This window comes from Lissotriton vulgaris, chromosome 3_1 (assembly GCF_964263255.1).
Source record: "Lissotriton vulgaris chromosome 3_1, aLisVul1.2, whole genome shotgun sequence".
Taxonomy (NCBI): Eukaryota; Metazoa; Chordata; class Amphibia; order Caudata; family Salamandridae; genus Lissotriton; species Lissotriton vulgaris.
Genome location: NC_141689.1, coordinates 1,744,830,948 through 1,744,858,131, shown reverse-complemented (window position 1 = coordinate 1,744,858,131; position 27,184 = coordinate 1,744,830,948). Strand labels below are relative to the sequence as shown.

General features: G+C 44.3%; 1 protein-coding gene across 1 annotated transcript in view; it reads right to left on the bottom strand.

The window, feature by feature from the left end:
• PGRMC2 (progesterone receptor membrane component 2) overlaps positions 1-27,184 on the bottom strand; it is a 93,159-nt gene that overhangs the window by 24,356 nt on the left and 41,619 nt on the right. The window contains exon 2 of the mRNA XM_086962178.1: positions 10,268-10,423. Within this exon, the coding sequence (XP_086818304.1) occupies positions 10,268-10,423 (156 nt within the window). The remainder of the gene's footprint in view (positions 1-10,267; positions 10,424-27,184) is intronic.

Sequence of the window (27,184 nt, the reverse complement as noted above, 5' to 3'; positions counted from 1 at the left end):
TAGTGCAGTATATATAAAAACTCACCAAAATAGGAATTATTTCACTATGTTTAGCTTCCAGTTTCATTACCTCCATTTCCCGCAATACAGTAAGGGCACCATAAAAATTAGTTTTAGCCATTTGAGAACTGATGAGTCCCTCGGATTTCCTTAATCATCATCAGGCCAAACAATAAGCACCCATAATAACACAATAAATGTCCGGCCAGAATTTGGTTGTTTTAAGAGGGGATTTTAACAACACCAACGAGAACAGCAGATGACACTAACATGGTGCATTAGCTTTTTCGATGACACTTCTATCTTGCTGAACAGATACTGTGTTGCTCTTGCTGAGGGAGAGAAGCCTGCTCATCCAGTTTCAGTCTGCTTCAAGTAATTAATAGGAATGTGCCACTCCTTATGTTAGGGAATAATTTGATTAAATGATTTTAGCAGCAGTTGCACTTTTAAGCAAATGAGCTTTTTTTTCTTGAACAAAGCACTTTTCAGGTCGAGCCTAAACAGCGCTTGCGCTATTAGGCAATCTGTTGTGTGAACTTTGTGGGGTCTGGCTCCTCCCACACTTTAGATTGGCTTTTGCGATTCTTTTAATAATCGCAGCCTGCAAATTATTAATGGTGGGTGCATGTCCCACCTTTTCTGAGAAGTTCACTCCATTGGAGTTTTGCCATGGTTACGAGCAGCAGCGCACACGCAGTCCACACATGCAATGCTGGCCTGGGAGTGCAGCTGAGGTGTCCTTGTTTTATCTTTAGTAGTGCAAGACTTCAGCTTGAAATTTATTTTTTTGGACCCTGGATACTAGTGACTGCTGCGGTCAACTTCACAAAAGTTTGCACGAGTGTCCTGATCTGCGATTTCACAGGACGGGAGAGAGCAGGAGCTCTATACTCATAGCACTTAGTTTTGAATGTGCTTAGTGTTCCTACAACTGTGCATGCGTCCCGGCGTTGCTTTAATTCCCGCAAGTGAACTGTCGAACGTTCCGGGATATTACGTCACTCGGCAGGCTGTTGTTGAGTGTCTCCAATGGAAAATCTTGAGAAGGCCCAGACAGCCTTACTGTTCAATTGTTCCAAAAGTGTCAGTCAAAAAGGCAGGAAGTAGGTACAAGGGGCGATTCTGGGAATCCCCTTCTGCAACACATCACGTTCAATAAGCAATAGATACATGGTTCAACAGCTAATAGAAAACTACGACAACTTCTTGGACACCGCTCAACTGATGAGTAACAAAAATGTTTTTCTCGGCTAAATACAATGACCACTTGAGTTGAGCGTGGTCTAAAAGTGCTCAACTCAAGTGGTCATTGTAATTGGCAGAGAAAAACATTACGCTGTTGCTCGTTAGTTGAGCAGTGTCAAAGAAGTTGTTGTGGTTTCTGATTAGCTGTTGAACAGTGTATAGATTGCTTATTAGACTCGACATGTCGCAGAAGGCCGCCCTCTCCTTTGTCAGTGAGTGCGCTTCTTGACTCTTCACCGGTGCTCCATGGTGTCTGGGAGAGAAGATGCCAGCTGGGTGAGTTGCAAGACACAGCCCATTGGTGCACAAAACTAGGGCCCTAATACTAGAAATCAGTTTGCAGACCGTGGAGGATGGGCGGGGCGGTAAGGAATCTATAACTAAAGTTTCTTACAGATATATCGTTCCTGAAGGTAAGTAACTTGTGCATCTGAAAGAAACACGTTACCTTAGAATAGCAGCAATACCAACCCGGGTGGTGGGTCTACCAACGCAGATCACATCAGAAAATCCCAGAGAACAGAACGGCCAAAGAAGCAGTCTCTCCGGACTTGGCTGTTCAGGCAGTAGTGTTTGGTAAACGTGTGCAGCGATGCCCACGTGGCTGCCTGACAAATGTCTCAGGGGCACTCCCCTTCCTAAGGCAGTAGTGGCTGCCGTCATCCTGGTGGAATGAGCGCGTAGACCGACTGGAGGCTCCATTTTAGCTAGAGAGTAAAAGCCTTACTACACAACACAACCCATCGAGAAATGGTGCGTTTGTGTATGGGCCGACCCTTTTTTGCACCCATGTAACCAACAAAAAATTGATCATCCACCCAGAACTGATTTGTGCAGTTCAGATAGAAGGACAGCGCACGTTTTGGGTCCAGACGGTGGAGCCTCTCTTTCCTTTGAAGGATGCAGAGGCAGAAAAAAGTTGGGCAAAGTAATGGTCTGTCCGATGTTGAAGGCAGTGACCACCTAAGGAAGAAAGGATGTACAGGTCCTGAGAACCACCCTGCCCGGATGAACAGACAAGAAAGGAGGTTTTGAAGAAAGAGCCTGGAGCTCACTCACCCTTCTAGCGGAAGTGGCGGCTACCAGTAAAGCAGTCTTCTGAGTCCGGAGACGTAAAGGACAGTTGTGAAACGGCTCAAAGGGAGCACACATTAAATAAGTTAGCACAATATTCAAAACGCACTGAGACATAACGAAGGGGATTGGAGGAAAAAGATGTTACGCCTTTAAAGAAACGGTTAACTACCTGAAACCTGAAAAGAGAAGGCTGATCTGGCAGCCAAAGGAAGGCAGATCTTGCCGAAAGGTAGCCCTTGATAGTACCCAGAGCAGAGCAATGTTGGGCTAGAGAGAGAAGGAACAAAAGTATTCTAGAGAGGGTCAGAAAGGGGATCCACAGCCGTTGCTGTGCACCATGCCACAAATTTGTTCCACCTGCAGGCGTATACCGTCTTTGTGGAAGGACGCCTGGCTGCCAAGATTAAGTCACAGTCTTGGGGAGGCAGGTCGAAAGACGTCAACTGCCACCGCTCAATCTCCACGCAAGGAGGTGGAGACTGGACAGGTTCGGGTGGAGGACTGTCCCCTTCTGCTGCGACAGAAGATCCTCCTGAAGAGGAAGTCTGACCGGAGAAACGAAGGCCATGTTGAGCAGCTGGGGATATCAGACTCTTTTTGTGCCCAATCCGGAGCCACAAGGATGACTTAGGCCTGGTCGCGCCTGATCTTCAGCACTGTGGACAGAAGTGGTATAGGCGGAAAGGCGCACAACAGATTGATGAAACGTTGCCCGTTCTCTTCGGTGGCGAATAGATCTAACCAAGGCTCTCCCCACTGTCGGAAGAGACCTTGCACCACCTCCAAGTGAAGACGCCATTCGTGATCCATCATGCACCTGCGGCTGAGTTCATACGCCCTGGCGTTCAGAGAACCTGCCAGGTGTTGAACCACCAGGGAAATGCCCTGATGTTCCAGCCATGTCCAGAAGCCAAGGGCCTCCTGACAACGACCACACCCTGCCCTGTTTGTTGCAGTACCACATGGCAGTGGAGTTGTCCGTGAACACCTGCACTACTCTTCCCCGGAAAGATGGAAGGAATGCTTTCAGTGCAAGATGAATCGCCCGGAGCTCCAGAAGTTGATGTGAAGCCCGGAATCCGCTGGAGACCAGAGGCCTCTGATCTCTGCCTCTCCCATGTGGCCACCCCACCCCACCCCATAAGGGATGCATCCCCCACCACAGTGTTTTCTGGTTGGTAAGGGAGAGGGATCTGGAGGGGCGCTAGAGGGCGCACTTGCAGCATGGCCGCACTGCTGTGAGGCTCCTGCAGCCTGGAGACCTGATCCTGTCATTTATCCTTCTTTATCGTCACCCCGTTCCTTTTTGGCCACGGATCCTAGGATGTGTGGGCAAGACACTCACTTGGTCCGAGTTTCATGTGAGTGGGTGCTTCCTGGCCGGAGTTGTGCGGGACTGAAACTATCCCCGGGAGACGCTCTGGAGGTGGATGGTCCTGCTGTCCGGCTCTCGTTCCTACGTGAGCCCCGAGGCGTGTCACGTGGTGTGCAGGCCGAGAAGCACGTCCCTCGGAGTGGATTCCTGGTTTGCTGCTCCGCTGTGGGACCCGCCGCTGGACGCTGCCCTTGGCGCTTCGATCCTGCCCAGGTACCGTTGGGGCTGTGAGGCGGAGAGTGGGGTGCTCCTGGACTGAGGGGAGACTTCGCTCCCTCTGGACTGACGGCCGTGATTGGAGACGGCCGTCACAAGGACGGGCGAGGCGGGGTTCCTCCACCTGCTCGTGCCCCCGTCTGCCTGCGAGCATTCCCTGCCTGGGTTCCCTGCTGCTGGAGGTGAGCTGTGCTGTAGGCGCCCTCTGGGCGCGTTGCTGCTTTACTGCCTGGGTGTCTCTTGGCGCCATTGGTGACACCGGACCATTTCACATGTGGAGACGGCCTTCGGCCATCGGCGGCGGGCGGTATATTGTGCGTGTCATGTTGCTGGCAGTGATCTGGGTTTGTGCAGCGAGGATCTAGGCGCGCTGTGCCGCTACGCTGTACCCATCATTCACATCTACATTAATCATCCCTATTGCGGCCTGCCTGCCCTACTGTACACGCTGTTTTGGGACTGGGCGCCACCGTTGAGGGCACTGCTGTGACCTGCAATTTGCTTATGGCACGGACTGGGGAGAGGGTTTGCTGTGCCGCCTGTCTACCTATGGAGCTCTGTGGCTGGTAATACCGCATTGTGCGTTAAGTAGTGCGGGCGTGACGGTACCCCACTGATACTTTGGCTGTGCCCGTTCGTGGTGGCCCTGGAATGTGCTGCGGCCTATAGGACACGTCTGAGCGGTGGTAGGGCCTGGGAGCTGTGGCCTACTCTGAGACATCTGGGTACTGTGTCACACTGGCTGAGGTACTGCAGACTCGACTTGTGGATAGCGTTGCGGGGCGATTGGAGCTTGCTTCGCCTTTCCTTATTGCCCCCAGTGAGTGCTGAGTCGGACTGTGGGCGCTGTGCCATGGGCAAGCCGGACAATAAACAACCCAAATTGTCCTTTGAGTCAATGGCGGCCAGGAGGGGTACACGCCTTGCACAGGATTCTGGAAGCTCTAAGTCCCCCCTGCCTGTCACGGACGCTGCCCCGCCACCTGCTACTCCAGACTTCCAACAAATGATGCAGGAAATGAGGCAGGGGTTTGCCACCATCGTTGACAAAGTGGATAAACTGTCTTTGCGGATGGACGCGGTGGTGCAGAAGCTGGATGTGCATGAGAAACGCATAACTGCGGCGGAGCAGCGAATTTCGGACCATGATGATACTGTCGCTACCCACACAACACAGACTAATTTGCATATAGCCAAGTTCTGAGCTGGGATGGTGCAGTGAGCTAAAAAACGGTGATGGGTCAAGCCCTGATCTTTGGACTGGGTAAGAGTGGTCTGCTTAATTCAGACACTCTGTTCATCACCACCCCCTTTTCTGAATCACCCACACAACACAGCTGGCGAGAATGGACAATATCCTGCGGGTGATAGATGCTAAGAATGAGGAGTTGGAGGCCAGAAGTCGGCGCAACAATATACGCGTGGTGGGCGTACCGGAGACAACAAATGTGGGGAAAATGGAGTCGTATGTGGAGAAAACCCTACTGGGTGCGATTGGTGGAGGAGTTTTCTTCCCAGTTTATTGTGGATTGGGCTGCCCGGTCCCTCGGGCCGAGGCCGGCCACGGGTACCCCACCGCGCCCTATCATTGCGCGCCTCCTGAACTATCGGGACCGAGACGCGGCCCTTCGGGCAGCCCGCACTACCCGTACACTCTCCTATGACTGGGTCAACTTCACCATATACCCTGACTTCACGCCGATGGTACAGGAGCAGCGGCGCAAATTTCTTGCTGTCAAGAAGAAACTTAGAGAGTTACAGGTGGACTATGCTCTGTTATACCCCGCAAAGCTGAGAGTGACGCATCAGGGGAAACAGCATTTCTTTACCAATCCGCAACATGCGGAGGATTTCGTGAAGCGCCTCAGACGGGACCGTGCTGCGGACCAGCGACGTGATGAAGGCGGACAGGAGGACTCACATACGGCGGATGAGGCGGTTTGATCCTACTCACTGCATAGCTGTTCGCTGTGCTTTGTGTTCTTTGGACTGGTACTGCGATGGCCGACTCGACTGCCTATTTGTTTCTACGCTTGGTACTATTGGAACTTCATGTGTGGAATAGCGGACTCAGACGACTGTTTACTGCTGAGGGCTATTGGAGGAACGTTGGTTGACTAGGGTACTATTCTCCAGGCACCCACCCCCCCCCTGCGCCTGGGCCATACACACTGTCTATGAGGGGGCTCATGATTATTACCACAAGCACCCGGATGAGCATATCTCCAACTATCCACCAACCCCGTATACCAACATTTTAAAGAGTATATTCAAGATGTAAATGTATGCATTTTTAGAACTCATAAGCAAATGTTTGGACTAAAATCGTTACATTTCCAAAATATATTCACGGCTATTTGAGTGGTTCATTGTAGCTATGTTGTCTGTTATGTATTACTAAGGTACAGGCATTCCAAATTGACAACACGTTTTTTACACAAGCACTGGCAAGAGTGCCTGATGAACTGAGGTGATCACTGTTAGTAATCTTGTATATAGCGGCCACTAATGTAATCTCTGTTATGGTCATTATTACAACACAGATGATAGTAGCTCGTGATGATTTTCATTAAACCCAAGTATCTCTTATTACAGAAAAGGCCGGAGAGCCTAATCCCTGGCTCTGAACTGCCAGCACATCTGATCCATGGAGTGGACTCCTTCTATTGCCCCCCCCCCCCTTCCTGCTACTGCTCTGCAAGAGCAGGATTGTTCCATTACCTCTTAATATTTCAAAAAGAATGTAATTGCAAATAAACAGTGGCCCTTTATACCTTAGGCAAACAATGCTTGTGGTAATAATCTTTGCCTTTTTGAGAACATAAATATTAAACATGTGCATGTTATTGCAAACTAGGCAAGCTAAATGGGAAAGAAGCACTCACTGCTCATGGCTAAACCCATACGGTCCCAAAAGCGAGACCTATTGGCTAGGCCAATGCTTGTCGTTCTTCTTGCCATGCAAGACTAACGTTTTCTCCCTGCCCTGGTATTGACATATGAACTGCAATTTCTGATGAATTCGTTTGTTTCTGAGTAACAGTATCTAAACTTCCTGGTCCAGTAAAGAAGTCAAAGAGCCTTTATGCACACAGCAGTAATTCTCTCCCTTGTTCCACGCAGTCTGCCCGAAGCCCTGGTCTAATTCTTTACTGGCTGAGTGTTATCTTTGGTTTTCCAATCCCTTCCTCGCAACAACTAGATTGCAATCCTAAGGCATAGAACATAAGCACCTAAGTAAATGGTGGAGAAGTTAAGGGCGACCTCCCTGTTTAGCAGTGAAAGAAATAGGGTATTTGGAGGGGGGGGGGGGGGGGGGGGGGAGGTGAAACCCTAATCAAGCAGCAACAACAATTTTTGTCAGGGTGAAACACAAGCAAACCCCAACTTAACCCAGGCTTAAACCTCTTGTAGCTTGGCACGAAGCAGTCATGCTTAACTTAGAGGCAATGTGTAAAATATTTATGCAGCATCCCAAACAGTAATGAAGTGAAAACACAACCTAAGAAAATTCCCACACCACTTTAGAAAACAATAGTGTAAAACTTTACACATTACTTGAGACCAAAGCTACAAATATCCAATTAGTAGAATCGGAGAGATGCCATTTTAAAGATTTAGTGAAATTAGTGCCTAGAAACACAAAGCACTAACTGTGGTTATCTGGTTGTGCCGGAACGGGACAAAGTCACCAATTCAGGCCAACTGCAGGCAGGATACAAGGGCCAAGTTAGGCTCTCTAAATAAAGTACCTTAAATCCTGGTTGCAGAGCGTTTTGAGATCCCGCTATGACGAAGCGTCGCACATCGGCATTTTCAAAGTAGCTGCGGGGCTGCAATGCGAAGTGGTCATCTAGGATGTAATCAACAGGGTCTTGCAATGCAAAATTTGGCGCGGAGAACGTAGTCGCAAAGGCAGTGGTTCAATAGAGCTGCGTGGTCCTGTGTCATGGATGTGCGGAGGCGGTTCCAATGCAGTGCTGTGAGGCATTGTGTCACACTGCTGCGGTTCTTCTTGGGCCACAGTTGGGCTGCCAGAGCACCTTCAGGCCCACTTCAAAATGGGTCAAGGACTGGGGTGGCAGCACTTAAGGGGCAAGACTCACAGCAGAGACAGAGTCCAGGTGCTGGGTTTGAGGTGGTTGGAGCTCTTATCAGGATACCAGCCAACTAGCCCTTGGTGTCACTCTAGTGGCCAAGGGTTCAAGAGGCAGGTCCAGTCCTTTTCACTCGGGTAGCAGGACAGCAGAGTAGCCAAGCAGCAGAGCAGCATTTCATCTTGCAGCACAGCAGTCCGAGTATTCCACAGGTCCAAAGGTAAACTGAAGAGCTGGGTATGAGGGTCCAATATTTATGCCCGATGCCAGCTTTGAAGTAGGAGACAGTTCTTGAGGTTTCCACCCCCAGAAGTGTTTTGAATTTGCTGCCTCTCTGCCCTGGCCCCAGCTTCTCTGAGGGGGCACAAAGGATTGGTGTCAAACCCTTTGTGAGTGTGCTCAGGTACAAACTTAGTGATGTGCAAGGGTGGCAAGTGACTGCTCTTTTGCCTGATCAAGTCTCAGAAGCTTCTTTAAAGCCAAACCTTAAAAGGAACTTGGAAAAAGGGAGGTGGAACTGTGTCCTTAGGAATAACATTAGCACATTCTAATGCTAATTCTGCAATGGTTCTGCACTGTAGGTTATAAGTTATAAGCGGTGACTACATCTTTTCTCCATTAATGACAATTTTATCATTGCAAAAATACATTGATTACTTTCCGTACACAGACTAGATTCTTGACAAACAGTTAAGACAGCAAAAACGTATTGCCCGTTTGTCTCACTGTCTGGGAGCAGTACACAAAGACCAACTGCCAACTTCACCTAGTCATGTGACCCAGGATACAGGCACCAAATGGTTTGGACAAGAAAATTCCAACTTTCTAAAAGTGGCATTTTACGGATTGGGAACATCATACAAGAAGGTTTTAAATTACAGTTCTTTGGACACCAAACTCGAAATTTCTACTTGCTCACAATTGACAGTTATCACTTATTAAATATACGGGTACCTAATGTTATCCTATGAGAGAGGCAGGTTTTGTAGCAGTAAAAAACGAAATTAAGTGTTTCCAGGACCATATTCCACCTTTTTAAATACACTGCACTCTGCCCCATGAGCTGTTTAGGGCCTACCCCAGGGGAGAACCATGTATTAAAAAGGAAGATGTAGCCCTGGCAAAAGGTTAATTTTGCCAGGTAGAAATGGCAGTTTAAACTGCCCATACAGGCTGCAATGCCAAGCCGGATGCATATTCAAATGGCTACTTTAGTGGGTGGCATAATAAGGGCTGCAGACCCCCTACAGGTCCTGGGTACATGTAGTAGCCTAGAGTCCTACAAATTAGCTAAATGTGCAAACTTAGTGTAAGCCAATGTTACCATGTTTTACTTCACTTTAGCACTGGTTAGCATTAGTAAACTGCCCCAAGTCCAACAAAAAAGAGATGAGCAAAAAACAAGAGAGTAAGGCAAAAAGGCAGGGTGAAGACTACCCCAAGGCACACAGGTCAGAAATATTTAGGACCAGAACCAATGCTATTCTACCAGTGTCTCTTGCTCACTAAACTGGGCCTCATGGTAGCTGTTTGCGTAGCACTGCATGAGAATCTAGAATTCAGTCACTCCAGGGTTGACCCCATACAATATTTCAACAGTACCACGTCTGATTGCAGGTAGGAATTTGCATAAATATTACACCATCACCACATACACAATCACCTGGAAGACTACCTCGATGACCAAATGCGTAACCTCTTCACAACAAATGGCATGACCTATTGCAAGACACTTGGGAAAGCTTTAAAACAGACTGCATGCCAAGCTGCTTGACAACTGAGTGATAAAGACCATGAGAAACTGTTGCTTAGTATGCTTGAAAATGAACTGTAGTGAAAGTATATCATGGACTAAAGTGCTACCCTTCCACAAGCGCTACAGCTTCTCATTAAGGGTAGAAATACATATTTCTATGCAGTCCGACTGCCTATTAGCCACCTAGCATATTGATGTTTCTTTTGCATACTTTTCCAATCAATGTGGCTTGCATCTCAGAAGTTGCTTTAAAGTCAAACCTTAAAAGAAAATTGGAAAAAGGGAGGTGGAACAAAATGCTTGGGAATACGATTAGCAAATTCTAACGCTACTTCTGCAATGGCACTGCACTGTATGCAATAAGTGATTCTAAGAGTTGAATACATCTTTCCTACATTAAGAATTTTATCATTGCCAAAATATAAACATTTTGATTAGTTTCCATAAACAGACTAGAAGCTGAGCAAACAGTTAAAACAGCAAAAATAAGACATGTACCTTTAAACTGCATTTCCCATTCTCGAACACTTTCCATCTGCACAGCATTTAAATCGGACAGGTCGTCATAATCATCACGGAGCGCCTCTTTCTCCAGACAAAATGTTGCTAAACCCCTGGATGCATCTCTGCCGCCGAATATTCCATATGGGCCCTCTTAAAATAAAAAATGCAAGCTAATTACAATCAGTTAACAGCAACCCACTGTCCCAGTAAATAAATATGTTTTTGGTTGTTTGGTTATGGGATTAAATACAACACTGGAGAAATGCAATGCCAATGATGAAAGCTATCTTTAAAAGTAAGGCAGGCAGCAAACTATCTTGCTACTAAGGGTGGGCGGGATTCGCAAGATTTACTCTGAAGAATTCCGCAGAGTTACCGAAAAACCCTGTGAGATTCCACAGTTCCGCAAGCAGCGGAATTCCAGTCCATTGCACTGATTTGTAGCGCCGGGAGCTTATACCATGCTGTAAAATCAGCGCGAACTGCGCCTTACGGCGAGCCAGAGGGCACCTCTTTTGTCTGAGTAGATTTTTTACTTGCGCTACAGTTTATGCAACGGGAGTAGTAACTTTCTCAATACGAGCGGTAGCAACCCGTTATGACCACCCGTGTTGAGAAATTTCACCGGGAGATGGTCTAGCAACTGTTTTTTTCCTCGCTTCTGCTCATCAACTTGACATAGGCGGAGTGGGCAAAAACCACAAACTCTGCCAGCGGAGCAGAGTTTACCGCCCACCCCTAATTGCTACTCCATGTGCATACTAATTTGCATACATGTGGAGCTTGGAATAGAGAGAACATTAGTGCAGATGGACTGAAACAATAGCAGATTTACAGCACTTAATCTCTTGCCAATACTACATGTCGCCTAGCACAAAGTTCAATTAGCTCTTTTAGACAGCAGTGCAAACATCAACAAGGAAAGAAATTCAATAAGATGAAGACGGAGAGATACAAAAGAAACATGTTCTAGACAATGAAGTGGAAAGGCTGAAAAAAATTCAATTATATATGATAAAACGTCAGCCTGTCTGGTTGACAATCTAATAACCCTCTCCAGCCAACGTTCCCCCCTCACGAACTTCAACTCCCATAACTACCAAAGCAATTTGACATGCAGAAGTGAAGAAACAGGCAAGTAACAATCTAACAAGAACCCACTTCCCTAAAACTTATAACAAGATTCCAAACCAGGAAATAACAAGATACGGGTAGTGACTGACTCAGTCGTGGAGACAGGATAACAAAATACTTAAACACATTCAAGTATGCCTATGGTCTAGCCCTCACCATGAGTGAGGCATGTGTGTCCCTTATGCCAAGGTTTGGGAAGTCTGAAGAGGAACGAATCTGCCCAATGCAGAAACAGAGCCCTTCTGAAAAAAAGAAAAAACGGCTAACAAAATTCAGACAAATATAGGCTACACAGGCTGCCTCCCAGCTTGATTCATCCAGATCAAGATCGCTTCATAAAACACAGGTAGGGGAGCCACAATGTTGAGACACTCGGCACACCTGGTAGAGAGTGCACATGAAAATGGTCTTGGTAAGATCAAAATACCTGGATTCAATACCATTCGATTGGGTGAGCTGGAGGGGTTTTGAAGCAGTCTAACAAATTAGACCGAATGAAAAACTAAATTGCCACAGGTGATACATGCCCTTCTGCATCCATCAAAGTTAATTGTCCAGGATCTACAAATACAGCAAGAAAACCCCACACACACAATATTACTTGCAACGTTTACATAAATATAAATATACAAAAAATGTTGAAACTCAAGTCTTTGAAGCTCTTAGGTCACAGACAGCAGGTCCAGTCGTCCTCTTTTCTTCCAAAGGTCAGTGAGGGTACTGTGGGTGCCACATTTATACCCAGTGCCAGCCTGTGGGTGGTGCTAACTCCTGGCCACTCCCTAACCAATGGGGGAAATGGTTTCAGGGGCGACTACCAACTTTTACAGCACTCCGTGTGTGTTTCACTACAAACAATCCCCAGTGCCCCTCAATGCCGAAAATCAAGATAAGATCTTTTCTCTCCTCAGCAGAGCTCCAGTGCAAAACCTAAGGGTATGGCCAGGGAAATGAGCAACTCAGTGGTTATTAAATACTGGTTCTGAGGGCAGCTCCTCTCCTTTGGGCCTGGCATCTGACTGGCTAAGTGGAAAAGGAAGGGGGTAGGGCCATGTGTTAGCTACATCTGCCTGTGACAGAGTAGGCCCCTTTGAAGCTAATCAAGTTCCTAGGCACAGCCAAGATGGTCAGCCTGGCAGAGAAACATGCAAAAACAACATAACACCTCCCCATACCCAAGCTGTTCGTCTCAGTTTGAGGAGAAAGTTCACACATCATCAAGGAGCTATTCAGCCCCTAGGTGACAGTTGAAATCTTCTGGAAATGGGCTTCTAGAGGCTTAAGCAGGCAACATGTAACTTTTCTAAAAGAACATATTTTAAAATAGGTTTTACAGATCTATAAAAAACAAGCACTGGCGTTGCCAATAGGTCTCTCATTAGGAAAGTTTGAGCTATTGGTATTGTAAATGGCACATTTTTTATTTATGTTTCGGTTTTGAAAATAGCGAAATTAATAGCTTTGTCATTTACAAAGACAATTCTTTTAACTTTCGCAAATGTGACACCTATAGCATTTGTAATGCAATATGTGTTGTATTTACGTGACTTGGATGTATTGATATTACGAATAACCATGGATTTTAATTTTTTTAATTAATAAAAGTTATTGTAATTGATAATGGCAATAGATTACACTTTTGTAAATAACTTTTGTGAAGATTATGTTCAGTGTATTTTATTGTGACGAAAATCCAAGAACAGAAGTGAAATATTAACATCTTTATGTGACATTTGTAATAAAGCTTGAAACATTGAGAGAACATATTTGAACCAGTTGTTGAATGGTTGCACAGATGCTGTGGTGGCGCCGAGTGATGTGGTGGTGCCCCTTGGTGGTGCTGAGTGATGCTGTGTTGATGTGATAGAGTGTAATTATATGGCATGTAACTAATTGGCACGGAGTGGTATTTGGAGTGTATGTTGCATTGAGTGCAGAGTAATTATGGGGTGTGTAACTATGTGGCACTGAGTGGTATTTGGAGCGTATGTTGCATTGAGTGCAGTGTAATTATGTGGCATGTAATTATGTGGCACTGAGTGGTATTTGGAGCGTATGTTGCATTGAGTGCAGTGTAATTATATGGCGTGTAATTATGTGGCACTGGGTGGTATCGTGTGGAGTGTGTGTTGCATTCGGTAGAGTGTAATTATGTGGTGTGTAATTATGTGGCACTGAGTGGTATTTGGAGTGTATGTTGCATTAAGTGCAGTGTAATTATGTGGCGTGTAACTATGTGGCACTGAGTGGTATTTGGAGTGTATGTTGCGCTGAACATTTTGCACTTTAACCCCTCCCATGCTTGTGACGGAACCGCTCCGTCACAAGCCACGGGTGAGCTGTGCTTGTGACGGAACGGTTCCGTCACGGCCCGCTCGCCGCGCCTGCGCGCCGCTGATTTCACTCCTGCGCGCCGCTGGTTTCGCACCTGCGCTGACGCTTTAATGGGCGGGCGGGTTCGTGACGGAACCGTTCCGTCACAAGCACAGCTCGCCCGCGAGCCGTGACGGAGCGGTTCCGTCACTAGTATGGAGCCGCCGCGTGGGTGCCCCACCCCCTTAGCGCTGCGGCGGAATAGCCGCCGCAGCAAAGGGGTTAACAGAAAGAATGATTCCCATGCAAAATGTAACTTAAGACCTGCCTGTATCTGAAAAAGTGAATTTGACCTGGTGAAATGTAATCCGGTGCTCTTGTAAAAGTGATGGAACACCGTGTGGCTATTCAAAATGTCCATTAAGCGCTATAAGTGGGGTGATCACCTGACTAATATGTTCTTGGACAGCCAGTTTAGATGCACAACCTGGAAAGAAACGAATGCCAGAACGATGTGTGCTGCATAGTGAGAAAATAAAACAAGCAGCGGAACCCGGACGACAAAAAATATTAGAGAGCATTCACAGTATCCCCTCGATCCTGCATTTTCCATTGAATGGCCATTCATAACTGATGAAACAATATGCATCAACCGGTAAGACGGTGCTAGGCAAATACATATATTTTCCTGAATGTCCAGTCACGAGGTATCTGAAAATAATACTTTAAAAATGGTGTACTTGGTATCAGAAGGAAGGCGGTTAATGGGAGCGAGCTCTGCTTTAAAATAAACTCATAAGTATTGTACATAAAAAACATCGGTAAATGAGCCGCTTCACATTGCGAGGAATCATGGCGCCTGCTCATGAGCGCAACACCCCCACCCCACCCTGCTCCATCCCCCCACACCAATGACGCAGTTACCTTCTGATACTTCACCTCGGTGATGCGACATCCCACCGTCTTTCACGTGGCGGGTGGAAAGAAAGGTATTTTGTTTCTGACTTGCACTGTGGTGCTTTTACACGTGGTCAGAAATACAGAACATTTATTATTCGGTGAGATTATATTTACAACTGCGTGTCTTCGAATGCGGGTACCGTACTTGCATAAGTATTGTACATAAAAAACATTGGTAAATGAGCCGATTCACATTGCGAGGAATCATGAAAATAAAACAAGCAGCGGAACACAGACAACAAAAAATATTAGAGAGCATTCACAGTATCCACCTACAGCCAGAGACTTGGGGAGTGGGGCAGAAATGATTTGGAAGCAGGGGTTTGAGAAAAGAGAGCAAACAGTTGGGTGGGGGTATAAGGAGGAAACAAGCATTGTCGAACGGGAATGAAAATAAACAAGCGCAGGCGTTGCCAATAGGTTTCGCATTTGGAAAGTTGGAGCTATTGGTTTTGTAAATGACTTTTTATTTTTGTATATTGTTATTGACAATGCCAATAACGATATATAAATATAAAATGTCATTTACAAAACCCATAGCTCCAACTTTCCAAATGCGAAACCTATTGGCAACGGCAGTGCTTGTTTGAATATGTGTCTAAGCCAGTCTCCCAGTGAATGGATTCAGACGGCTTTTATTAGTTTGTATTTATATTTTTTACTGTTCTCCCCCCCCCCCCCCCCCCCTCCCTCCCTCCCAGGTGTCTGGCTGCGTATTGTAGATCGCTCTCTTTTACAGAGCTCGTTCAGGTTTCAAATAACTTCATATTCCAGTAATGTTTTTTTTTAACCTTTTTATATTGTACAGTGTCTTTAATAGTTCAGGGTATTGTCCTGTACAAACATGCTGCCAACGAATGTTACAGTTAAATACAAAATGTTGGCAGTCGCTCTTTTAAGAGACGCTTTATTTTGCAGACCACTCCAGCCTTTATTTGCAGCGGGCTTTCTTGATTATCTGGCTCCATTTCCTTAATGTATTATACAAATGCATTCGCTCGAGATCCAATGCAAACAAATGGATAACTCAGTTCTTTATCCATGCCCTGCAGGGCCTGCCTATGTACTTGGAAATCATTGGTTCAGCTGATAAGAAAATCACCGGAGTAGAGAAAGCAGACGAATTACACCTGTTAAGTTTGTGTTGGAAGCTTTTTTTGTTCAAAAAGGTTTTTATTCATTTAGAAGAGAAAGACGACACAACCTTAAGCAATGGAACCCCTCAGATGGATTAGTTACTTACCTGTAATCCTAGATCTCTTCCAGGGGTATCCTCAGCAAAGTCATCAGCATTAGAATATTCCCGCCCATGCACGGGACCCCGGAAACACTATATTATATGTGCCCCACATATATATATACATATGTATATATAAATCATATATATATAAAAACATGCAATAGCAGCCAAATCACAGAGCTGAAATATGCTGTGAAGAATTTCCACCATACATGTAATAATAAGCATTAGAAACATGAGAAACAACACCAAAGATTGTTTAGAAACTGTTTTAATGCTCATAAAGCATTAGAAATTCTCATAAGTCACTGGAAGCATAGGAAGCTCCCAGGCTGCATTGCAAACACACAGTCTAAAAAGACTGAAAAGCTAACCTGTAGCTGCATAGCAATAAACTGACACCAGGCTCTCCCACCCCCCCACCAGGCGGGAGAGCCTGGTGGGGGGCGGGAATGCGAGCAAGGGGAGGCAGCTGATAAGAAAATCACCGGAGTAGAGAAAGCAGACGAATTACACACGTTAATTTTGTGTTGGAAGGTTTTTTTGTTCAAAAAGGATTTTTTCATTTAGAAGAGAAAGACGACACAACCTTAAGCATTGGAACCCCATCTAAGATGAACTGGCAAATTGGCAGACAAGAAGGACCTGGCAGGTCGCGCCTACTATTCACAAAGTTTGTTTTTGTGTTCCTGTTTTGTTTTCGTTTGTGTTGTCCTGCAGCGGAACTTCTGGCTGCTGAACACAGGCTGCTCCGTGTGCCTTTATAGGTTGTGTCCTCGACGCAGCACTGTTCTGACTCGTACACAACTTGTGATCTTTGTAACTAACATCTTGTCATGGCTGATGGGGCTGTGGTCGCCGCTGAATTATTGGAGTCGTCCATCTCTCTGCATGTGCTTCTGATTTCCTCTGGGGGTGCAGTGCCGGCTCCTGTGCACTAGTGAGAATCTGTGAAGTAGCAGGGGGGAGATGTGCAAGGGACTCGAGGGGATGTGATGGGTAGGGTGAGATGAGCTGCCTCCATTGAGGAAGATGCGCTGCCATACGGGGCTAAGAAACATGTCGACAGCGCCGGATGGGGAGGAGAAGCCGCACAGCACACGCTGGGAGAAGCCCTTTGATGTGCTGTGTTGCTGTGAAAAAATGCAATTGGGAGGGAGGGAGGGAGGGAGGCTGATGTGCGTGCTTGTTTGGTCACGTGATTCACATGAACTCAGAAAACAGCACCAAAAAGCCCTTGGTTTGACGAGCATTTTGAGCACTTGAATTCTCGCTCCGCTCAATGCGCTTGCGCGCATTTATAGGTCGCGAGACCTAAAAAAAAAAAATGGGTGGGGTGGGGGGGTTTCTATAGCGCAACACGGCCCGAAGGAATCGGAGCGCTTTACATGAGCACCAGTTGCGTTACATTATGACACTTCATTTTGTTAGGCTTTGAGAGATTAATTGATTTGCCCAGAATCACAGGATGTTGAGCATCCTGCTGAGACTCAAACCCAGTATCCCAGCTTCAAAGTCGACCGCTCTAGCTGTTAGGCCGCATCCTCTACCCTAATAATGAATTTGCCTTGTAATTAAAAAAAATTAAAGTCCAAACATGCACTCTGTAGTTGCTTCCTAAACGGAGGGAGACAATATTAAATATAATACTGTATTCCAGTGCTTTTCCATAGACAAGCCGTGAAAATACTTTTGAAGGTTTTTCCACTGTTAGGCCACGTCTAAGAGGAAACATTTTCATGGCACGCTTTCAAATACCATTCACCCTGTATTATGGATATGCAAGGCCACCTTTAGGGGTGACTTCTTTATATTTGACAGAAGGGTCTAGGCCTGTCAAAGGGGGTGATTTTGCCTGTTGAATGTGCATTGTAAACCTGCCAGTCAGGCTACTGGTGGCAAGCCTGCAGTCATGTTTACATTGCCACTATAGTGGTAGCATAACAAATGCTGCAGTCTCTTGTGACATTTAACTCTCAGCCCCTGGATTCCTTGGGGTACAATATACTACGGAATTGGAAAGAAGTTAAATATGCCAATGAGTGGGATGCCAATTTTGTTATGTTGAAAAGGGAAGCACAGGCACTTTACAACTGGTTAGCCGGGGGTAAAGTTCTACAGCCAGAAAAATCATTCAACGCAAACAACTTAGGTACTTGGTCGCCAAAAACTGTGTGAGGGTTAGGCCCAAAGGAGAGACCCATAATTATCTTGTTTGTACTACCTTCAGAAATGAAGAAACGGACTCAAAAGCAGCATTTTACTACCTGCATGAAACATCAAACAATTAAGCAACATACTATGGTCAATAGAACCCAGGACAACTAAAATACGTATGTCCAAACATGGCTAAACAACCTACTGGCATGGAGGTTAAGAGCATGATTTGCTCAATGAATCCCATGTTGCGCCACACAGATGCAGCAAGTAGATTCAAGGCCTTATTCTTGATAGATGGTGGTAGCAACTGATGGCTAGCAACAAGCCACAACGCTTGGGAAGCTGTTCAAGCAAGGCAGAGGTTTATTGGCGACAGGACCAGGAGGATCAATGCTATATTTTGTCAGCACCTATTAGCATGTGATGCTCGAAAAGGAGTATTTGCTGAAGCAATGCACCATTTTGAAGTCTGGCTTGTACTGCACTTCTATTGGCTCCTGAAGAGTCACCTCACTTCCATGCTAATGACAAGGTCAACTCGTCATGGGTTTTACCTGCCCTGTGCTTATGACGAGTTGACCTTGTCATGAACAATGGGGAATCTGAGATTGCAGCACAGGAGTGGAAAAGGTTAATATGGTTGCCTCGTTCAGTGCAATGCCAATGCAACGGGTAATGTGACACCCACTCATACTGTGCTTCTTCTGGGCAGAAAGGATGTAGCGCAAGTTGTGCCAATGTGAGTATGGTAGGCAGTGTACGTGCATTTAATGGTGTACTTGTGCGAGTTCATAAGTTCACAGTCAATCAATCCTCTATGAGGGGTACATTAAAAAGGAATTCTTAAGTAAAGTTGCTGATTTTAAGCAGCCTTTTCACTAATGCTTGTATGGTTCCTTTTGAATAACTACATCATCATTACAGACAAGTGTGCTGGCAAGCTGGTTCTGAGGGATACTAGAGGCACAGACGTTTTTGAGAAATCATAGAGCCAGCGATAGTGTACCTGGTCACTTAACTGACTTTACTTTTGAGCCAATTATCATAGCAGGGGTTTAGAACGTTTAATGTTGTTAACTTTTTATCTTAGCATCATTTTAAATACTGAAGACCGGTGTAAATACAGATTATACTTCACTAAGTTAGATTTCACTTTCCATGATAATTTGGAAGCGGAATCTGATGGAGAGAGCCAACCTTAATGCAACATCATTAAGTGTTTGGTACTTGTGTGCAGTCCACCAGTTTGATTAGCAGAGAATATATACCATTAACTCATTTTATCAACTAAGATATTAGAAAAAGAAATGCATTTGTCTCCTTTTTGAGATTTAGAAATATACAAGAGAAAATACATGACAGGCGTATTCATTTCGACTGACTTTTAAGGATGGGTTGTTTATTTGCAAGATGACGTTTTCGGAAACAATTTTTCAGATGTTTAAATGGAGAAATTATAAATACTTGTGCAATGAGAACTGAAGCAAGTTATGTGAACATAGAACAATTATCTGCCAAGGATAATTATTACAATTTTTCTACACTACAAAAAGGTATTTCATTTTATGTGAGGAACAGCGAGAAGAAATATTGTTAGGCTGACAAAATTGCTGCTTAATAAATATGCACTGGCAAAGCCAATAGGTCGTGCCTATGCAAGAGCTATTGGCTTGGTCAATGTGTTTTAGACACTGTACAGCAGGGCGGCTACTTTACATCTAGCTGAACGTAAAATATACTACGACACACTCCGTGAGCACAGGCTACACTACAATTCGCAAATTAAACAATGCCTCAGGATAGATAGGTATACTAAACAGTAACATGAAGAGAAACCTAATTTAACTCTTCCTATAGATATAAATCTATTTTCAAGTAACTTACATTTATTTCAAATATCCATAGTCCATGATCAAACAATCGGTGTACTAGATTCTAGGTTCTTTGAATTGTATTTATTTCATACGTTTCTGTGCAAATAATCATCTTTTTATATTTTCAAAATAAGTATACACAAAAACATTAACACCATATATATATACACATATTTGCATTTGTACATATAACACAAAAACAGATATTACTGTGTTTTCTTGCTCTCTTCGCCCTGGTTTTCAAAAGGGATGCACCTCACTTGTATTAAACAATATGCATTCCCTTCCAAAGTAGATCACCATCTTATAAATTCAAACCACTGTCTTTTTTAGGTACTCCCAATTTATTCTATATTGTTTTCGTTTTTTATGATGTCTCAAAATTTCTGTTGATGCGCTTCAGCCACTTTACTAGTTGGCCTCATCAGGACTAGGGCAGGCGAGTGCATAGTCTTTCAATTTCACCCGTTTTGTGAAACTAAACTGGGCACCCTCAGCAGATGAATCTCAAGTGCACCTTCTCCACTACAATCTATTTCACTCAAAAGGTCTTAAGGGAGAATATCTTTTCCCAAGGGCATCCCTTCTGAAAGAAAGACAAAAGGAGAAAGGCCCTTCTCACAGTTGGATTCTCTTCTCCTCGCTACTTCGATATCACAAGGCTATGACTCGCTGTGCACAGGCTACACTACAGCATCTTTTCATTTTCGCTTGTGAAATCTATTGTATTCAATATTTTTTTTTAAAGAGACTTATATCACGCCTTCTCTTTCTATTGGTCGCTGTGCTTGACACTTTACTTTTCCTCCATTTTAATGCTTATGCTTATGCTAATGCTGTTCTCCCTTCTGTGCTCATCAGTTTCCAGAGGCCAAAGTACTCATTCGCATCCACCAGTTTCGAGGCTTGAAATTGGTTTTGTTTTTTTCGTTAGGGCTGCACAGCATGCATTAAAGTACGCTTGTGTTTTGTGGTTTCTCTTGTCCTGCCTGCATGCATTTCTAAATCAGCTTGTTAGATTCTTGCCTTCCAATGTCTGTCATATTTTAGACCATACATGTATCCCTTTGAAAATACTTACCTCGCTTTGTTGACCACACAATCGGTGGAATATTTTCGTTGCAGCATTACTCAACTTATGCATGTTTGCGGACTGTCGATTTTGTTTTTTTTATTTTAAAAAGTTGACCTTTGATGCTTTTGTAATAAACCATGCCTTCTGTGAAAAATTATTGTGGCAGAAGTACACATTTTATGTGCGTTTTCTATCCGCATATTATTTCGGGCCTCTGATGCCTTTGAAGTAATGGACTCATTTTGGGGAACATTTATTTTGTGAAATTATGTCATGGCAGGAGGTCACATTTTGAATGTGTTTACCGCTTGCATCTTTTATGCTTTACCTTTGCATCTTTCGTGCCTACGACGCCTTTCAAAAAAAAAAAAAAAAATTTTGGCAACATTCATTTTGGAAATTTATTACATTAGTGCCTCAGACGCCTTTCAAATAATTTCCGTGTTTTGGGGAACAGTTATTTAGAGAAATATTCTCAAGGGAGGACTAAGCATTTTTTGTGTATATTTATTTTGTTTTTTACAAATATTTTCTTCCGATGCTTTTAAAGTACTTATCTTGTTCATTACCACATATTTTGTGAAATATTGTTAGGGCAGCAGTACACAATTGAAGCATGTTAGCTGTCAGCATATTATGTTTTTTTTTTAATTCACTCCAAGGGCTTTCAAATAATTCCCACGGTTTTGGGAACATTCATTTTGTGAATTTACCTCAGTTTCAATACCTTATATTGGGCAACTATTCACCCATCTACAACTTACAATAAAAAAAATATTAATCATATAGGCAAAACCTAATGCATTCACCACTGCTTGTTTTCTTTTCTTTCAGTCATACTGCTCAACAGTAGTGCTGCTATACAACACGGCTAAACAAACATCAACTAAGCCAATAGTTCTCGCATAGGCGAGATCAATCTGATTTGCTAATGCTGGTTTGACTCTGTGTTAGCTGGTTAACTGGAAATTGAGCAGGCAACTGCTCAGTCATGTGTTTTTACGGGTTGACAGAGCATTCAAATCTATATTTATAACGTAAAGATGACTAGCTGCATGTTTCAAGTTTTGCCTGAACATATTTTGAAAAGTCTTCTCAAATGTCAGTTCACTTGCACTCATTAACTCAGTTTCAGTCACACCCATTGTAGAAACACTCTCTCCTTTTGGCCTTTGCAGGGTTGTTTAAAGAAGCACGTCGAGCGTGAGCAGAACATGCTCGCCACCTCTTTACTGGGTACGGAATGGGCACTTGGTAGACTGAGCCAAACCTTAACACAAGGTGTTGTTTTATGACAGGGGATACTAAACCGAGGAAACCACACACAAAATATATTTGTGTAGCTATAATAATAAATGCAACATGAACTCCTTTCAAAGATTGTCTGAAACAAGTGCCATAACATTTTACTTAGGACGAAAATGTGAGAGCAGTACCTGTTCTACGATGCCTGCTCTGCGAAGAAGAATGCGTGTTAGACGTCTGTCTCACACTCCCATCAGCAGTACCTATGGATGTCGATACTTTGCTGATTCGGTAACGGCTCATGCAACGTGTTTTCCCCAGCGGCTACCAATTCTGATGACGGTATTCGTTGAGACCTCACAGCAACATGCTGGCACACAGGTACAACATTCCGTGACCATTGCTGATCTAGACAACGATGACGGCAATGCATCTCACATATGCACTATTTCTACTTTTTCGGACATGGTCCAACTTTCACCTACTGTTGTAGACAAATTCTTTGCCAGCCTATCTGAGTTAATGTTCTCTCCTAACAACGAGAATAACTTTTGAAAACACGAGCACACAGCGTTCCCTGAACTTTGAATTCGGCCTTCAGTTTTGATAAACAGAACTTCTAAAACTTTGGAACTATTTTTTCCTCAAACAAAATTATTTTTTTTGCATTCCCAAAATATTTGCTTTTTTATGGCACAGAGTAATCTGCTTAAAGTAGAACTATTCTTAGAGAACAAGATTTCTATTTTTAAGAAAAAAAATCTAGAGACAATATTTGTACTCAGCCTCTAGCACATGTACAGTCTTGTATAAATATGTGATGAAAAGGTCTCGACCTTTTCTTCTGTATTAAGAGCCATTTCATGAATGTAACTTTTAGTGATTCATTCAGTCAGCATTTCAAATGTAAACTATATGCATTGTTTGAATAACACCACTGCTTAGAAAAACGTTCAGTACAATACTCATTTTTCGCGTACAAACCATTTCAAATGCATTTTATGTATTTTTGGGTGGGATTGTAAACACATGCTAAGATAGGTTATACTTGCTTTAGTACTTAGTAAAGATGGACATTCTACGTGGAGTGGGTGTTGTAGACGAATCTAGGGCTCTAGTGTAATTTTCCTGATTCATGCCCTTATAACTCATCATATCCTTATATAGGCATCAGAATCATAACCATATTTAGACACAGCCAATGTAGTCCAAATACGCCATGGCTACTTCCACAGATTCCTAGAAATCACAACGAATTCTTGGAGAGACCAAACCTCCAGCAGTACGGGACTTTACCCTGCTTCTGTATTGATTTGTCCTAGAACTCCTGGAGTCCTAAAAGAACTGAGAGTTCTTCGTGACGTATTATGTCCAACCTTACATCAAACTCAGCACCTTCCAGGTATAAATATACCAGCATCTGCCCTAGCAAAACACCCGGTGGTTTGGAGCAGATCGACTGACTACTTGCCCGACGCTCTGCTGTAGCGAGTGCCGAAGGAAGCAGGCCCTCCAGCTGACTGACTGAGAGAGCTCTGTCTTTTCTCTTGCCGAGAAATCCAGCTCTGGCGTTTCCCGGATACCCTTGCGGGTTACTGGGAGATCGAGTCCTGAGAGAGAGATACAAGACCTGCTACATTATATAAACAAGGTACGGAGTTGATTAGACCCTTAGAGAATTCTTGGATAAGATTCTTGGCAGAAACTATTTACCTCAAACTAAATCTCACTTACTCCTTCCCATGTACTAGGATTAGGTTAGGTACACCGGAGTAGGCGTATCTTAGAAGCACCAGTTAAGTACGTTTAGTCATCTTTTATCATTGTATGTATTTTATCCATTTTAAATATCTTATGGCTTAGAAACCATATAAATGCTTTTACAGTATTATTTCATAATACTCTTTTTACTGTATGCACCATTCTTTATGATAATTATTGCGATTTTAGCAATTCACTTCTCTTGAATGAGAAAGAAGACTGCTCAACAAATAACCTTTTTATTGAAAACGCCCGTCTCTCTATTTCTCTGCACTTCTGGTGAAACTAAGCATGCACGATTGACTGAGTGAAATAGCCATCTATTGTTTCTGCGACTCTGGAGATACATTCCTTATTCTTGGGGAACAAAGTTGTCATGTTATATGGTTGTCAGAAACTAATCCCTTCTTGTGTATTCGAGAAAGTTTCTAGTGACCTCAGAGCTAGCTGGCATTCACAAATTAAGTTTAACATATTCAATAGAGACCTAGTCGACTTCAGTCCTACGTCTAAACAATCGTTTATGTTATTCCAATGCGCAGAGCCTATTGGGAATATAGGAACTACACCACAACCCCTGATCTGGAGCTTTATTGTGCGGCACAAAGTGCACGCGCTTATCACTGGATACATGGCCCGGTGGATATTCCTCATATACGCATTGAATCTATTGTGGCGGACTAGAGGCCCCTGCCCACACTGTTGGCCAGGCCTCGAGACCGTAGAACGGGTCTCCTCGATTCCCTGAATGCAGTCACTCATGTGTGGCACCACATGATGGATACTCAAGCGTGCAGTCTACTGTACGCCCCGAGCGCGACGATAGCTTGGTGCGCCTGGCTGACCCCATGCATGGATAAGGGGGTTCTGGGAGCATTGAGTGTGCTGAATATACATACCATGGGTGATTTGTTTGCAGAGGGTAGGGCCCGCAGCCTGAGTGAGATCGAAACTGATGACAATTCTCATTCACTGCGATCGTGCTTTCAGTTCCACAGAGTGAGACACGCTCTCAGGGACCTTTTAGGGGAAGACATGGAGGAACCCCCGGTGGTTGCAACTTTTGATTACATCGTCAATGCTAAGAACCCTACTAAATTAATAACCAACTTGTACCGTATAGCCCTCTCTGAGAGGACGGCGGAATCGCCAAGCCGAGACTAGCATGGCAATCCAACTTACAGATTGACCTGCTGTACGAGAAGGGTATCTCTGAAAGGCCGCCATAGGCTGCTGCACTTTAAATACTAAACAAGACTTACTATACCCCTGAACGATTACACAGATATGGATTGAGGGACAACCCTAATTGCAAGAGATGTGGGGACCAACTTGCTGACTTATTACACGTTGTTTGGTCTTGCCCGGACATCCTGACATTTTAGCACTGTCTTGTAGATTGGTTTTGCCTTCGCACTGTGTTATGTTAGCATGAGCTTATTAGAAGTTTAAACACCATTTTCCTTTTCTGCAGCCTCTGCACACAACACATTTTGTTATTAAAGCTTTTCGCCTAGTAGAATATTTTGCTTCACACGAGAAAAATGTTAGCTTATAATATCAGCCTTGCTTTGTAAGCAATGTCTGTACAGTGAGTGCAGAGGCCTTCAAGGTTATTTCAACACAGCGCTTGTTGTTCGGTTTGATCAGCGCACGGTCTAGACATAATACATATGCAGCTGTGGCCAACTTTGGGTTTTAGGCACGATTAATAATGCACTGCACAGAGCATGAACTACACACTTGATGAATATTCGCATGCAGAGAATTGGTGCAGGAGATGATGTGGTCCATTTGTGCTAAGACCAGAGGTATGGGCCCGCCCTTCTAAACCCAAAGAGACCTTCTGTAGAAATAACATAATATACTAGCAAGGGAGGGTAAACTGAGGTTCTATTTAGACCTTTTCCCTTTAGCATTTTAACATGCTTTCGCCCCTTGTATTTTATGGAATAGGAACTATGCTGCTAACCTTGTTCCTTATAATATGTTTGTTTGCATTAGCTAAGATACTGCGCTTGAGAACACTGCATTAGAAATAAATATTTAAAACTTGCACATGTCATCATTTACTCCTCGTTCTGGACTGATATGTTAGTATAACTAAAGAGTGTTCATGTGTTCCACGTTACCCGAGGTGTTCTAAGTCCATGTTCTGGGTTGTCTAATCATTGGGGGTGTGTAAGAACCAATGAGACACTGATTGCTAGTCTGGTAGGGGATTTTGGATACTAAGGTGAGTTTTGGCACACCCTAATTCACTGAGGTTCCAAGTCTCTATGTACAGTTCTGTGAAGGAGCAGGATCCCTGTGACAGCACTCAGTATACAAAGAAGTAAACAAGATCACGCAGCTGACTGACACCTGACCCATTATTGGCCACACTGGGCTATTCCAAACCCTTACGCCGGTACACAGAAGACTGGTCAATACGGTCTTCCTTCTCGCTAAACGATGCAAAGCCCTCAACTGGATGCGAGGTCAGCCCCTACACTAGCACAGTGGACCAGGGAAATGACATTGTAGTATAGTACACAGACTGAACTCAGTGGCGACTTACTGCCCTCTTGTAATAGGCCCAAAAACTATTGTGCCTTGTTTCTAGATAGACTACATGTACACGATGCTGCGGAGGATGAGAACGCAAATAGCCCGACGAATGGAGGAGACATGGCTGGGGACGTAGACACCTCCTCGCAGACTGACCACCACTGACGCACTATGGACTGGAAGGAGGATTGGACTTTGGTGGAGTGGCCAGAAGGGGCCCCCGGACGGTAGAGAGGTTGCCAGCTAATTCACAATGGATAGGTTTCCCGATGTGCAGTACTGCTGTTCTGAACTTTTGTCATGTATGAGGGATGCTTTTTATCAATGAATTCCTAACATTATTTTTATGAACACAGTCTGTATATCTACTGTTGATAATTACTGCCAAAGATTGTGATGGTTGTTTATTTTCAAAATGCCAATAAAATAGTTAAAAAAAAGAAGAAAAATGGGTGTCTTACGATCCATTTGTGGTTCAAATGGATGGGTCTGGTCCCCCCGTGAGATAGGTAGAACCTCCCAGTGAACTGAATGAAGAGGCTGGTTCTATTCAGGGGTGATCTCATGTGGTGAAAAGAATTGTGCTTGCTGCCTCAATG